The following is a 15,060-nucleotide window of genomic DNA, read 5'->3' as shown; positions in this document are numbered from 1 at the left end:
CTTTGGATATACTGATGATTCCTCAAACATAACATATACCCAAATAATCATATATTCAGATATCAAAGAATATATTCTTCATATGCCTGTCTCTAGACCTTTTGTCATAATTAGTCTGGGCTTATAATAAGCCATATCTATTTTTAAAATAAGCTTTTAACTTTAGAACATTTTTTGGCTTATTCTAAAAGTAGTTCAAGGATTTCTTGAATGCCCTAAACTCAGTTTCTCCTGTTTTAATTAACATTTCTTAAGAAAATAATTAAATCGCATTTAGTAATTTGGTTAACATATTTGAGTACAAAACTATGATTTCAACATTAGGAAATGCAAAGGTCCAGCAAATGGACTCCAAACTGTGTTACCCTCATTGCCATGGTCGTGACAAGGGAGGTCCTTTCATTTAAAAACACTAAAGGAGCGCACAAGGATTCTCTGTCTATATAGGAGTCTGTAAGGCACGATATATTTACATAACGTTCTTTGGGAGAAATTTCCCAGCAGGTCTGGATGAAACGAGGAAAAACAAAACCACAAAGGACAGAGGAACAACTGAGAAAAGAAGGTGGATTCCAGATCTATTTTCAGAATGAACATACTACCTAAAAGACCAAAATCTTATTTTTTTGGTGTACAAAAGGCATTTTTTTCCCCTTTTCTTTCAGTCTTAGGAGTTTTAGGGGTAAATATCAACAGAATTTCCAAGGGAACCATATTCTAAATGTAAAATACTTTTGGTCAATTGCTGAAAAAAGCAATGCCATTTTCTCTGTAATGAAGCAGACAAAAATTATACCCATGCTGCTAGCAGCCAAAATGTAAACATTCCAATTCATTTACATTATTACTACATTAAAATACCCTTTAGGCAGTTTACACATGAATAAGGAATTGTTTTGGTTTGCATATTGCCCTTCAGAAAAACTTAATATGACACTGAACAAAAATTACCAACAAAGTACACCCATTGGGGCTATATTAAAAAAGGAAAAGAAAAACAAAACAAAACAAAAAAACAGGGCAGAGAAAGCTTTTCTGCAAGTTTTTAAAGAGCACCTACATTTCTCCTCTAAGCCCTTAGCATGTTCAAATCTCTATAGCATTAAATGGAAATTAAATAATCCATAATGGCATGCACTTTTATTTTTCAGTGAATATAATTTCTAGTAAAAATCTATGTAAGAAGATTAGCAACTGAATCATTGTTTTAAAAAGTTAGGGTTGCCAGACTTGCCTGACCATGCTTTATATGACTCAGCATAAGAGCAGCTGTGCATATTTTTATTTTACTGCCAATGGATGGGCAAGGAATGTAGCTGAGTAACATGCAGGCCAGTCAAAATTCATTTAGAAACTGATTATATTTATATATGTACCACTTGCTTGGGTAACCTGGGTAAAAGTGGTGGCCCGAGCCTCTGGCTGGTTAAAAAACACCAGAGCTGCACTCTTGATGGCTCCAGCTTGATTTTACCCCTGTGAGAAGTAAGAACGGTAAGCAGTGAAGGTTACCATATTGTACTAGTAAATTTCACTTTGAAAAAAATCATTTAAGCATGGCTTCAACATTAAAACTCTAAAAAAAGAAATCAATCATTCAAAATCACAAACTATGAAAGGAATTACATTAAATATAGTCAAATAATGTTGAGTTAAAGCATACATGAGTGCAACATGATAAATTCTAGGAACTTACAGAAAGTATCAAAGAATCACACAACTTTGTCAAAGACATAGAGGATTTAGTTCAAACACCCAAACAACCTCCGAGTCCACCTGGTTAGTCTGTTCTATAAAAAGGAAATTTTAGGCATTCTAAAATGTTTTAAGTGCCCTATTTTCTCCTTTAATTAAAAAAATTTAGAAAAGAATATAAATAAGTTTTACACCATTTCTTACTATTCTACATGTGATATTTTACAGCACAACCCCATCCCACCAGTTAAAAAAATGAACAGACAAAAATAACTAGAAGACAGAACACTATAAACAGATATTTCAGGTAGGAATATTTGGAATTCTTGGATAATTCTCTCAAATCTCTTTTGTTTTTTAGTATAGAGCTACTAGGTAAGATACAGTATGATTAAAACTTGCACATTTCTCTTTCTAGACTAGTGCCCTAATCTCTTATTGGTTTATGAGTTTATATTTAGGAAGTTTGATATAAAGACATACTTGAAAATTTCTGCAAATAATAAATTTCAACAACCAGATAACAACCTATATGGTGAGAATGAATTGAAAGGACTCCACAGCCAAAGCAATAAAATAATTCTATTTCCAACAGGCAGCTCAGTTCTCTGCCTCCAATTCCAAAGTAGCGACTTCACATATATTGTTTTGTCGTACTTAACTGAAACAGAAAACAATTAAAAAACTTAATGATAACAGAAAGAGAGAGTCTGGACTTTCCTACTATAAGCCCCACCTGACTGGACATTCCTCCTGTGTCAAACATAATGGTTTGAGGTGAGATAAATATATACGCAGTTTTGGAGAAGCCTAAGGCTTTAAAGTTTCTGAAAATTAAAAAGACTGGATGTCACGTTAACTACACCTCAAAAGATACTCAAACTAAGTCAAAAGTTTAAACTAACTGAGGGCTTTAACATTTGATTCTTCATAATTTATTCTTAGTTTATATGAAATACTCTAAAATTAAATTAAATTAATTAAACATACAAAAATAGAAAAATTGAAAAAAAAAAAGAAAATTGACTTCCCTTTTGGTAAAGGAAATATTTACTATTTGGTATAATGTCAAGATAATGAGAAGGGGAATATATAGTAAAATTTAATGACCCAATTCTCTTTTCTAAAGGCTGGCTTCAATTTCTCGTAATATATAGTAGGAACAATTAGGATCCATCCTCTCCTTCAGCAGAGCCCAACAAACTATGCTTATCCAAAATTCTGCTTAACCATATATTAAGATATTATTAAATTTAAAAATAATGGCCTTATTAGTAAAGATTTGAGTTCAACTAGTTACAGCAATTCATTGCCTCAGGGTATAACATTTTATCATTTTCCCCTGGAATCACATCATTTATTTTGTGAAACTAGTAACTATGGCCTTGTTACTTACCTGTTAATTTTAGTACCTCTATTTAAACTTTCTCTGGGGCGCCTGAGTGGCTCAGTTGGTTAAGCAACTGCCTTTGGCTCAGGTCATGAGTGCAGGGTCCTGGGATAGGGTCCCATGTGGGCAGGCTCTCTGCTCAGCAGGGAGTCTGCTTCTCCCTCTCCCCCTGCTCATGTTCTCTCTCACTCACTCTCTTTCAAATAAATAAGTAAAATCTTTAAAAATAAATAAACTTTCTCTGGATTTCACATTTAACATCTACTTAATCACAGAATTAGCAATACTTACCTTAAAACAAGAAAGAATGAAAAATAGCATATTCGTCAGTAATTTTAGGTTATTAACATGGGAATACTGACAAACAGCTAAGGTTTCCTTCATAGAAATATATTTTAGTTCATAATTTATTAACTAATGTCCAATTTTTGTGACTGTTACACTACTTAAATTTTATCCTTCATTGTCTCAAGCTCCCCAGTCATCTATCTTTCTTAGAATGAAAATAGTATTGGAGGACTTTCTCTTCCTGTCAATCAACTCAAATGATAAGAAAAGATGAATCTTTGTTTTGGGCTTTTATTTTTATTTGCTTATGCAAGCTTTAATCACTGGGAATTCTGTTTTCATTTTTGTAAAGTTAAACAATTAAACATTAAGGGTTTAAAATCTTTATTCTCTTTATCCCCAGCTCTGTGCTTATTAACCTAGAGACAAACTAAAAGCATACTCTGGTACTCATACTTTTCTAGTAAGTCAAAAAATACTTTAAACTGCCAAGACTGGTACTGTAGTTGATAAACTCAGAATTTTATGTTCTCTAACATACCATGACTTCTTGTGTGTGGAGACAGCATGCACTAGGCTCAGCAGAGTTAAACATTTTCAGCATGATTCATTACTACCTTCATTTCCTTAAAAAAATTACTTACTTCGGAAACATGAAACTATATGTAAATATCAAGCCAAGATCCCAATCATTTTCTGTGAATAAAAATTCCTGTGCAAACTACGTAAGATCACATTTTAGGAAGTATTTCATAAAAGCCAAGTGAGACTTGGAACTGCCTTCTCACCAAGTATTTATCTAGTACATACAAAACCTACCACACTGAAACATTTTCACAAATCTCAAATGATTTTCAAATAATTAGAGCAATTCACATTAATCTGAATATTAATATTATCAATAATTCAAGATGGCAAATATTTTAAAAAATGAGTCAGAATATCACTTGTCTGGCTTTATTTTAATCTGTTGTCAATTTATCTATCACCAATTTTGCCATAGAAAGTGTATCAATATCCTATTTTCTTATAGAGATAATACACAACTTTAAAGTGGACTCCTAGTTTAAAGCATACATTACGTCAAAATATCTTACTTAAAAATTCCTACCTCTTTGCTTTCCTCCATATCTGACTCGCTGCTAAATTCTTCAGTATTTAAATTTTCAAAGTCAGATTCTCCGACAGCAATTGGTACAGTCACAGTGAGGCTGGGATTGTTTATGAATGACATGTAATCACTTTCATCCACAACATATTTTTCCACACTGCTGCCTATGCCACTGGTTGTTCCATTTCCATCTTTGAGATAATTGAGATCTTTGCCTATTTCTATAGTGGTATGGTTGGAAATACAGCTGTCTTTTTTGTTATTTAGATCTTCGAGTGGTTTAATTTCATCTAGGGCTTTCTGCTTTCTTACAAAGGCTTTCTGAATAAATTCACGTAGTTTTCTTTTAACATAATCAATTCCTTTCTGCATCCTTCCCACAGCAATCTGAAGATTGTTCATTTCATTATCATCATCAGTGGCAGCAAGGTTGTCAGAACTGAACGAACTCAAGAGCAAAGCCAGGAAGAGGTTCAGAACCTATGCATGATGGGAAAATAGATGATGAAAACATGGTATTGTTTCAGTTGCTCTTAAGTATAAGTTTTCCAAAATTGCTCTTATACCACATTTTTTACTAATAGGTATTCCTTTTAGTTTGTGATAAACTATCCTGAAAAAAAGGTGAATGAAATAAATACCTGTCCAATATCAAGTGATACTATTAAGAGTATTTCCTTTTTAGTCATTACAAAATTACTGAAACTTCTAAATTAAGTTCAGTTCCAAAAGAGAAATCTTAGTTATCTAGTTAACTGTAACAGTGAACAAAGAAAAAAAAGTTTTATTTAGGATGCTAAGTATTTTCCCATGTAAACTGGATTTTCCAGGACACTGATAATTTATCATAACTTTATTCCTAAAGTGATAATTCTAATACATCTAAACATGATTTTGTTTTCATGTATTTGTACCAATTTTTGCACTAGATAACTTACCAAATTAGAAAAAAATATACCTATTGCTAGGTCAAAAGTCACAGTTTTTGGTTCAGAAAATCATGGCCACTAGATCTATACAATAGCTGGGCATACTATAAAAATGGTTTTTATACAATAATCATCATGTTAATATTGATTTAAAAGATTGTGGAGTCAAGATATTGCCATGGACAAAAATCACTAATTAGTCTGTAACTTGAGTCTTCAAAAATAGGCCCCACTGGTAGGAGTGAGTGAAAAGATTAGTGACTATAAACCCACTTCATATGTACTCAAAAGATGTAATTTACTAATGAATCAGGTACTCATATGGGTACAAGATCAAGCTGTATAATTTTCTTCAGGATTTGATTGATAATTTTATGAGTTTGTGATTATTGAAACATATAGAATAACAGAAGGATTTAGTAGTAAAGTAAGCCAAAGACAAAATGTAAAAATAATAGAGAAGAATCCTAGAAAAAACTTTAAGTAATACTCCAATGAAAAGAATGCTGCAGTCTTGCTACATTCCTGGCTTTCCAATAAGCTAATAAGGCCTATAGCTCCTTTGTTTAACCAGTTACAAGTTAGTCTACCAATGGTAATAGGAAATGTAAAAGTGTGTAAGATCCACTATGGAATTCACATAATCTGTAAGTCTATTTTGACATTGAATACCATGGTTGCAGGTATTCATATGAAGACCTACTCCTTCACCAATAAAATTATACTTTATTGTTATTTGCCTTTGAATTTGTTATTTGGATGAAAAATAGATGAAAGAAAAAAGTTAAATGCTACGTTTTGGTGTTTATCCATTATGAAAATGAATTTTGGTGGCATTATTTACTAGATTTGATTTCTGAAGGTTTATTAATGAACCATCTTTGTCTATTAAGAAACTTTTCTTGATATGTATCGATCGACCCTGCCAGAGTGAGATCCAACTTCTATTTCCTCTTCAAAGCACAGAGGCGAGTACTCTATTTGTGACTGTGTCATTTACTGATCTAGCTGTATGTCTGCTGCCCTTTCTTGTTAGGATGAGTGTGCGCCAGTCTTTGGCCCCGCCTCTGTCCTGTCTGTGGACCCGTCATGGCAGTGATCACTGGCACTGCTTGGGGTGGAGTACCATAAGAAGTTTACGTGAGTTCAAAGGGGTTATGTCAGCTTGCCTTTGGGGGACCTTCCTCTCTTCAGTGAGTATGAAAGAGAAAAATTATAGGAGTTGCATGAAATTCATTCCATCTTGTTTAATCAAATGTAATATGAACAATTTTCCTTACTGGTGGTAAAAATGACATATTATCACTACTTTAGCTACTCTGAAATATATCCAGGATCGCATGAAAGGGGGAACTTTTTTAGCTGATAGTCAAAGAAGAAAGGAGAGCCTTTAATTTTCTCCTTAAAATACAGAGTTTCCATGTATGCATGTAGATGGGAATGATTATTTTACAGACTATTTCTCTTTAATCATTTATAGCAATCCAAATTTTTTAAAAAGATTTTATCTATCTATCTATCTATCTATCTACCTATCTGAGAGAGAGAGAGAGTACACATGAGAAGGGGTATAGGCAGAAAGAGAGGGAGTAGCTGACTCCCCACTAAGCAGGGAGCCTGGCGTGGGGCCTGGGATCATGACCTCAGCTGAGGGCAGACACTTAACAGACTGAGCCACACAGATACCCCTACAGTAATCCAAATTTATATTAAATGCTGTCCATAGGTATAGATGCTTCTGAAATTCTCCTTTCAGTTTGAATCTTCTATACAATTACATGTCAGGTTTGTCTTATTTCTGTAAATTAATAGATTATATGGGATATGTTGAATTTCTTTCTCTTTAAATCCAGTGTCCATTTTCCAATTGCTCGTTGTTAGCTTTCTAATAAAAAGCTATCTGTAGCTCCAAACTGCCTACAAAAAAATCCACTTTTATTATGTATAAACGGTCTTTTCATAAATTAAACTCTACACAGTCTAACCCTACAGTTAACTTTCTACTACTCCTACTACGGATTCCCTGCTGCAGTTTGATCTGTTCATTCACTACTGTCATAAAGGATTCTGTTCTTTGCCTTTTCTTCTTTTCTTCCAATATATGTCAAATGCATATATGAATTCAAACCAAATCTATAATATAAGCCTATGACTTTTTGTTTCTATTCTATGTAAGCCCAGGACTCTCTCTTCCTGTTCTATGCAATCCTGTACTTCTCTGGAAAAAAAAATTGCATTAGGGATTGTGGTGACTATAAAATACATCTACAAATTATTTGTTACTCCTCCATTCAGAAGTTAAAGCCTAACTCCTTCTTAAGTGTGAGTTTTTCTTAGTGACTAGCACTGATGAATCCAATGTGGCAGAAGGGACAGTGTAGGACCTCAAGATTAGAACACCAGTCTTATCCTTGCCTTCTCTTGCATGTCATCTGCTCTGGGAGAAGCCAGCTGCATGTCCTGGAGACAGTCAACAGTCCTATGGAGAGGTCTACATGGAGACTAACTGAGGCCTTGTGCCAACCAACAGGTAACTGGGACTTCCTGTCAAAAGCTATGAGAGGGATGCTTTTTGGAAGCTGATCTTCCAGGGGCTTTAGCCAACATCTTGACAATAACCTTATGACAGACCCCGAGCTGGAACCACCCAGCCAAGCTACTCCCAAATTTATGACCCACAGAAACTAGAGATGTTGTTTCTGGATTGCACAATGCTCATGCTTCTTGTTACTTCAAGAATAGATCTGCATTATCTAAGCTAATATTGAGGAGGTGGAAATCTGCAAATGAATAGAAATAAATGATAACCTCTTGCCTTTTTTCCTCTCCCTTTTTTCTTCCTTTGAGGGAACTGGAGGTTGCTTTTATGTGAAATGAAATTAAATGTATAAATTATCACTTAAAAATATGGTTATGTCAATATTTGCTCTAGTTCACTAGATTGGAACTTAATCAAGCAACCCAGAATAATTCATATGTGAAGTACAAGAATCTGATCCCCATCACTGAGTCTACTGTCCTCTCTTCCCCATCCCCCTGGGTCTACTGTCTGTGACAGTCTACTTTTCTTCCTACCAAGCTAAATCTTACACTGTAATTAAAGATAATTTGGGTTCAACCCCCTTGACAAAGCCTGTCTAAAGCAATGTCTCCACTTTGTGAACTTGACATACAGCACTTTGTTTTTATATTTTTGACATGTATTAGATATTTCCATCTTTACTCCTGTTTGAGTATAAGTCATATCATGGTGTATATCTATCTTCTTATCACATTTTCCATGCCTCCAGGACTCTATAAAGATGTACTGGGAATGGTTCATTTGACACAGACATGATAATATGTGATTCTTGAGTCAGTGTTATTTGCTGATACTGTAGTTTCTAGGCACCAAATAATGCATGCCCTTTTAATGCATTTGAGGTGATCATTAATTTTTTTGAACTCCAATTTGCAGGACACCAAAATATGAAAACATCTTTAAGTGATACAATTGCTGATACTTTAAAAAAGTGTGTGATTATTCTTAGTACCACATCCATGCTTTAATACAAGAACTAAAAGATAAAAGCTAGAAATGGCTCTCTCCATGGAATAGTAAGAAGTATAGGTATGAACTCTGGTTCAAATGGTATTTTAACAGTTATGCTATACGGTATATATGTCAATCATGTAAAACTGGAAAAAATAAAAATAAACAATGAACAAATATTTTTTAAAAAGTTAATGTAGGTCTCAATAGTCCAAACTTTACCTGGCTCCTGCAATAATGAATAATTGAGCATTGTTTTTAAAAAGCCAAAAACATAAAACATTCCTCAGTTGAACATACTTTTTAATGATTACATTTCTTTTACTAAAAATAAGGAAAATATTTTTACTACATACCACCAGGTTTCCAATCACCATGACCATCATGAAGACAGTAAGGCACATGGTTTGGCCAGCGACCTCCATACAGTCCCACATGGTTTCAATCCACTCTCCGCACAACACGCGGAACACAATCAGGAAGGAGTGGAAGAAGTCATGCATGTGCCAGCGTGGAAGTTCACAATCATTGGAGATCTTGCAGACACATTCTTTGTAGCTCTTACCAAAGAGCTGCATGCCGACCACGGCAAAAATGAAGACGATGATGGCTAACACCAAAGTGAGGTTACCCAGAGCCCCCACTGAGTTGCCAATGATCTTTATCAGCATATTCAGGGTGGGCCAGGATTTTGCCAATTTGAACACTCGGAGCTGGAAACAAAAGTGAGAAGGCTATTACTGCCCTGCCTTCTAAAGGATCTATAAATTTATTTACAAGGAAAATCTATGGCATAATTGTCTCAATTATAGGGTGATGGCTTATTTGCATGTCAACTTTTACCTAGCAAATGTATCAGTTATTTAATACCATGGGTATTTTTCATTCTAAAATAGTCTATTTTATAAGTAATACAAATATATTATACAGTTTTTATTGGCATTTTAATGATAAGATACACCAAAACTTCCAGAATCTTACATATGTAAGATTTTACTTATGTAAGATTTTTTTGTTTTGTTTTCCATAGGGACCTGACATAGCTAAGATTAATGATGATTAATTGGCAGAGACTGTTTCACAGAAGTAGAGGCTGTCATTACTTGGGTATTAAGGAGGACACGTACTGCATAGGGCACTGGGTGTGGTGCATAAACAGTGAATGCTGGAACACTGAAAAGAAATAAAATAAAATGGAAAAAAAAATCTCAAAGTGGATACATTTTTTTAGTGTACTTGAGACACGTAAGTACAGATAAAATTAACACAAATTATGTAAGGTGCAAGAGGAAAAAAAGCAACTAATTTCCTTAAATCTTTAGATTGCTTTAATCCTTGCTATATCATAAGTTTGTTGCAACAACAAACTTTTTATTTTAAAGGAGATTTATTATTCAATAGTCCACCTGTCCTTGTTTGCATTTCCACTTTCTGTGAACCATGGTCAACTGTGGTCTGGAAGCAAATGATGCGCTTTCCTCCTTCTTAATAGTGGCCTAACGCTATGTCACAATGCCTACGGCGCGTACATCACTTCATCTCAACAGATACGCATTTTATCATTTCAAGTCATTACTAGAAGAAGGGTGAGTATAATACAATAAGATATTTTGAGAAAGAGACCACATTCAGATAACTTTTATTTAGAGTATATTATTGTAATTATTCTATTTTATTATTACTTATTATTGTTAATCTCTTACCGTGCCTAATTCATAAATTAAATTTTATCACAGGTGTGTATGTATAGGAAAAAAACAGTATATACAGGGTTCGGTACTATCCACAGTTTTAGAAGCATCCACTAGGGGTCTTAAAATATATTCCCACGGATAAGGGGGAGGAGACTACTGTGGACTTAAGTTAAAAAGCTGTATTTTGTCAACTCTTATGTCTTCAGTGACTTAATTAATTCATTATAGAATGTAAATGGCTTGCCACCACTACTTGACATGTCATTTGTATGAGCTCATGGAATCCTCTAAGGTACCATTTACAGTTCAACTGCAGCAGCATTTTTATTTCTGATGCTTCAGTAAATGTCAGGCCAAGAGTAGTGCATTATTTAATGGCATCTAAGTTACCCAAAGGAGTGGATATAAGTACCAAAATGTTTACTTTATTCCCAGAGAATAATTAATGCAAAAGAGCTACACACTAAGCAAAACACTAATGATAATATGTTTCCTATTTCCCCAAACTGCATCACATTATCTAAAGATTTACTAAACATTTTTAAGTAGTTGCCCATATTATTTGTTATATAATCACTTCTAATTTTTTTTAAAGATTTTATTTATTTATTTGACAGAGATCACAAGTAGACAGAGAGGGAGGCAGAGAGAGAGAGAGGGAAGCAGGCTCTCTGCTGAGCAGAGAGCCTGATGCAGGACTCGATCCCAGGACGCTGAGATCATGACCTGAGCCGAAGGCAGCGGTTTAACCCACTGAGCCACCCAGGCACCCTCACTTCTAATTTTTTCTCTGTTTTCTGCATCCTTTTAGCTTCAAATTAGATTCACAACTATCCATGACAATCAGGGAAGGAAACCATAGCTCTAAGGATCTCAATTGAAATTTCATCTTCGAAGGTGGTACAGGAAATTCTAAATAGACTTCAGAGCAAAGTCTTGACTCTAATCACCATTAATACATTACTGATAGGAACCTGTCTTTAGTAACTATCTACAACCCCTATTAATTGAAAATAAATCACAAAAAGAGCCAACTCAAAGTAACAAGATAAAACATATTGTACTTTAAATGGAAATGTGTCAAGTGATATTTTGTCTCTTAATTATAAAAGATTTGTGAACTGATGAATATAAAGATCAAATAAAAGACTCTTTCTCTAAACTTAACAAAACATAATACAGCAAGTCTTCTCAGGACTACATCTGGTGACTTCCTGCCTGGCAGAAGGGGCAAATGTGTGGGGGCACTCTACTTTCTTCCCTTGCATACTCTACCCATTCTCAAATCTTGACTTCTGTGGGGGCAAGGTGGGCAAATCCATAATTCTGAGCCTCTGAGAGAAAGGTGAGCTCATCCTAAGTCTCAATCAAGTCTTATGCACAGTTAAGCAACTTCACATAACTGAAAGGTGAATAATATGTTTAATTGTATTTGGATTTATATATGAATCCTTTTTCTCTCTCCCTATTAGCCCTGCCATTCAATTACTAAAGACAGAACTGTTGGTTGTTCGTTTGAATAAACATCATTTACCTGTCAAAGCTATGATGAAGAACAAATTACCAGCTGGTTGTAAAGGAATCTGGTTTGTTTTTAAATATACTCAAATAATATTTTAGCTATAGAAAAAATTATAATTCTTGTTCCTACTAAGTAAGAGAGAAATTTGATTAAATTAATTATAAAAACATTATAGATACTTTCAATTAACTTACCAGCCGAAATGATCGGAGAACTGACAATCCTTCCACGTTTGCCAAACCAAGTTCCATTAAACTAAGGCTCACAATTAAACCGTCAAAAATATTCCAGCCTTCTTGAAAGTAATAATATGGATCCATGGCTATTATCTTGAGAAACATTTCTGCTGTGAAGATCCCAGTGAAGACCTAAACAAGAAATGTTATTACACAAGTGAACACTCTTGAAATCATAAATAATTATTGAGCTATTTAACTTACTCCCAATAAACCACAATTAAATCATAAATTTTAAAAATTGGTTTAGATCCAGTAACCTCAAATGGTGTGTACTCAAATCAATATTTAAACTGTTTATTATATTTAAGTTTTATTAAGTTATGAGGAGTATATGAATTAAGACCATAAAATTAATATTATCATTTTTATTTTCATGAAAGTTTTAGCTAAAATATTGTGGGCAACTGCACTTCATAAATTTCAATTTGATGATTTTTCATTTTCATTCATTTTGAAGTATTTCTAGTCACTCTTGTGATTTCTTCTTTAACCCACTGTCATTAGGAGAAGTTTTTTAATTTCCACATATTTGTAAATTTTCCTAATTTATTACTTCTAATTTCATTCATTTTTGTCAGAAAAGTACTTTGTATGATTTCAATCTTTTTAAGTTTATTGAGGCGTGTTTTATAACCTCATATATAGCTTATCTTGGGGAATATTTCATATATACTTGTAAAGAATGTATATATACTTGAAAAGAATGTATATGCCCTGTCCATACATTTTCTACCATTCCATGATTCACCTCAAATGCAAATCTTGCCTTCCTTAACATGTAAGACAAGTCCCACTTTGAATTGTTCATTTGTTGTTTTTGTCTTTCCAGCATCTATTCTCCCTTCATCTAGAAATGGCAGACTTGATTTTTTCTTTATAATTCTACTCATTTACTCTGTCTCTAGTGATAAGAAATGGTTCTGGTTTGGCCAAATAGGGCATTCTAATTCTAGAACCAGAGACTGGCTTAGAAATGGTTATGTAACTCCAGTCAGGCCAATAATCATCAACTCTTAGACCTTTGTTAAGGAACTAGTTAGGAAGCACAATCCTTCTGCTCAGGAAACTATTCTGGTAAGATAAAAGTTGGTGGGCTGTTGCCACCAATAGAATACCCAGCCAGAGACAAAGGAAGCCTACTGGGAAGAAGCAGGGTCAGAAAATGACTTCCAGTGACATTGCTTGAGAAACAGAATCTGTACAGGTTAAAACCTGGAGCTGTGCCCAAATGGGTGTTAGTTAGCTACTTGAGGTAATGAAATTCTCTTTATTTTTGCTTATGCCCATTTGAGTTGTTTCCTAATACTCACCTTCATTAAGCTTTCTTCCATCCCTTGCTTGTTTTTTAGAGATAATATTGAAGTGGTTCCCATATAGGTGAAAATTTGGACTAGGTAATGTTATTATTACTTCCTACCCCATAGTTCTATGATTTCTGACTACAGTTTATGATATTCTCTGAAATAGCTTTCAGAGCCTCTGATATAGTGTTCAGACATCCCATTGCTCTGTCAATTTCTTCTGGGTACAGTTTCCCCAGTTGTGAAATACAAACATAGTATCTGCCTTAGGACTGAATTTATGGGAATCTAGAGAGCGGGAGCTCATGTAAATTTCATTTCTCAAGTCAGGAGGTGCATGAGAACCTAAGCCTCTTTCATATATATGGATATATACATATAAATAATCTCTATATGATTATTTCCTCCCAAAAGATTCCATCTTCAGTGTTTATAAATGATGTTTCAAAATTTTCTGATTTGGTATATTCTATAATTTGACAAATGTGGTCATGACATTAAGAATCTATTCTAACTACCTGGTGAGAAACACATCACAATCTTGTTAACATAGACCAATATCCTCTATAATTAATGTGCATCTTTCTAGTAAAATTTAATTCTAAATCAAATTGTACATAAAATCTTTCACTCTTCTGCATTATTTAACTGTAACAATCAACATATTTTTGTTATAAAAAAAGGATGTTAAACTTTTGCTGTCCAGGTGTACATGGCCAATTAATACACATTTAACTTGAAGGTGCTATATGCAATTCATTAAGGCAGTCATGAATTCTTTCAAGGGGAAGAGGAATCCTCAGTGAGTCTTACCAGGTTCCCAACTGACAGCACACTGCTGAACTGCTCTGTCATAGGGTAGTGCTCCATGGCCATAAAGAGTGTATTTAAGACAATGCAGATGGTGATGGCCAGATCAACAAACGGGTCCATCACAACCAGGTTGACGAGATGTTTCACCTTTAACCATGGTTTACAGCAGTCCCAAATCAAACACATGTTAGCAAATTTGTACCAGCAGGGTGGGCATTTCTGTCTGGATTCTTCAAGTTCTGGGGAAAATAAGTTAGAATACTTATGAAAACTGCTTAATTTCTATTAGGCAGCATTGCTTTAAATTGAAAGTGATTTTTTAGAAGTCTGAAGTTGTCAAAAGGCATTAATAGGTTAATCTGATGGTGGAACAGGAAAAGATCTATTATGTTAGTTGTCATAAAAACATGGGCACAGAAAGGCTAGTAAATTTTCCAAATCTATTTTGGCTAAACATAGTTTCACAGATTCTATCTGCAATATTAAACTGTCCAAAAATTATCTTCAAGGATATTTGAAACTAATGGGGAGGACTTGGGTTAAGCT

The 15,060-nt window shown here is 34.1% G+C and overlaps 1 protein-coding gene across 6 annotated transcripts in view; it reads right to left on the bottom strand.

Annotated features, from left to right (window-relative positions):
* LOC132013798 (sodium channel protein type 2 subunit alpha) overlaps positions 1 to 15,060 on the bottom strand; it is a 140,264-nt gene that overhangs the window by 34,523 nt on the left and 90,681 nt on the right. For all 6 annotated transcript variants that reach the window (XM_059394099.1, XM_059394098.1, XM_059394101.1 and 3 more), the window contains 4 exons: positions 14,515 to 14,753; positions 12,356 to 12,529; positions 9,302 to 9,658; positions 4,485 to 4,964 (listed from right to left, as the gene is read on the bottom strand). In XM_059394099.1, coding sequence (XP_059250082.1) covers positions 4,485 to 4,964; positions 9,302 to 9,658; positions 12,356 to 12,529; positions 14,515 to 14,753 — 1,250 coding nt within the window. The remainder of the gene's footprint in view (positions 1 to 4,484; positions 4,965 to 9,301; positions 9,659 to 12,355; positions 12,530 to 14,514; positions 14,754 to 15,060) is intronic.

This window comes from Mustela nigripes, chromosome 3 (genome assembly GCF_022355385.1).
Source record: "Mustela nigripes isolate SB6536 chromosome 3, MUSNIG.SB6536, whole genome shotgun sequence".
Taxonomy (NCBI): domain Eukaryota; kingdom Metazoa; phylum Chordata; class Mammalia; order Carnivora; family Mustelidae; genus Mustela; species Mustela nigripes.
This window is presented reverse-complemented; position numbering and strand designations above follow the sequence as displayed.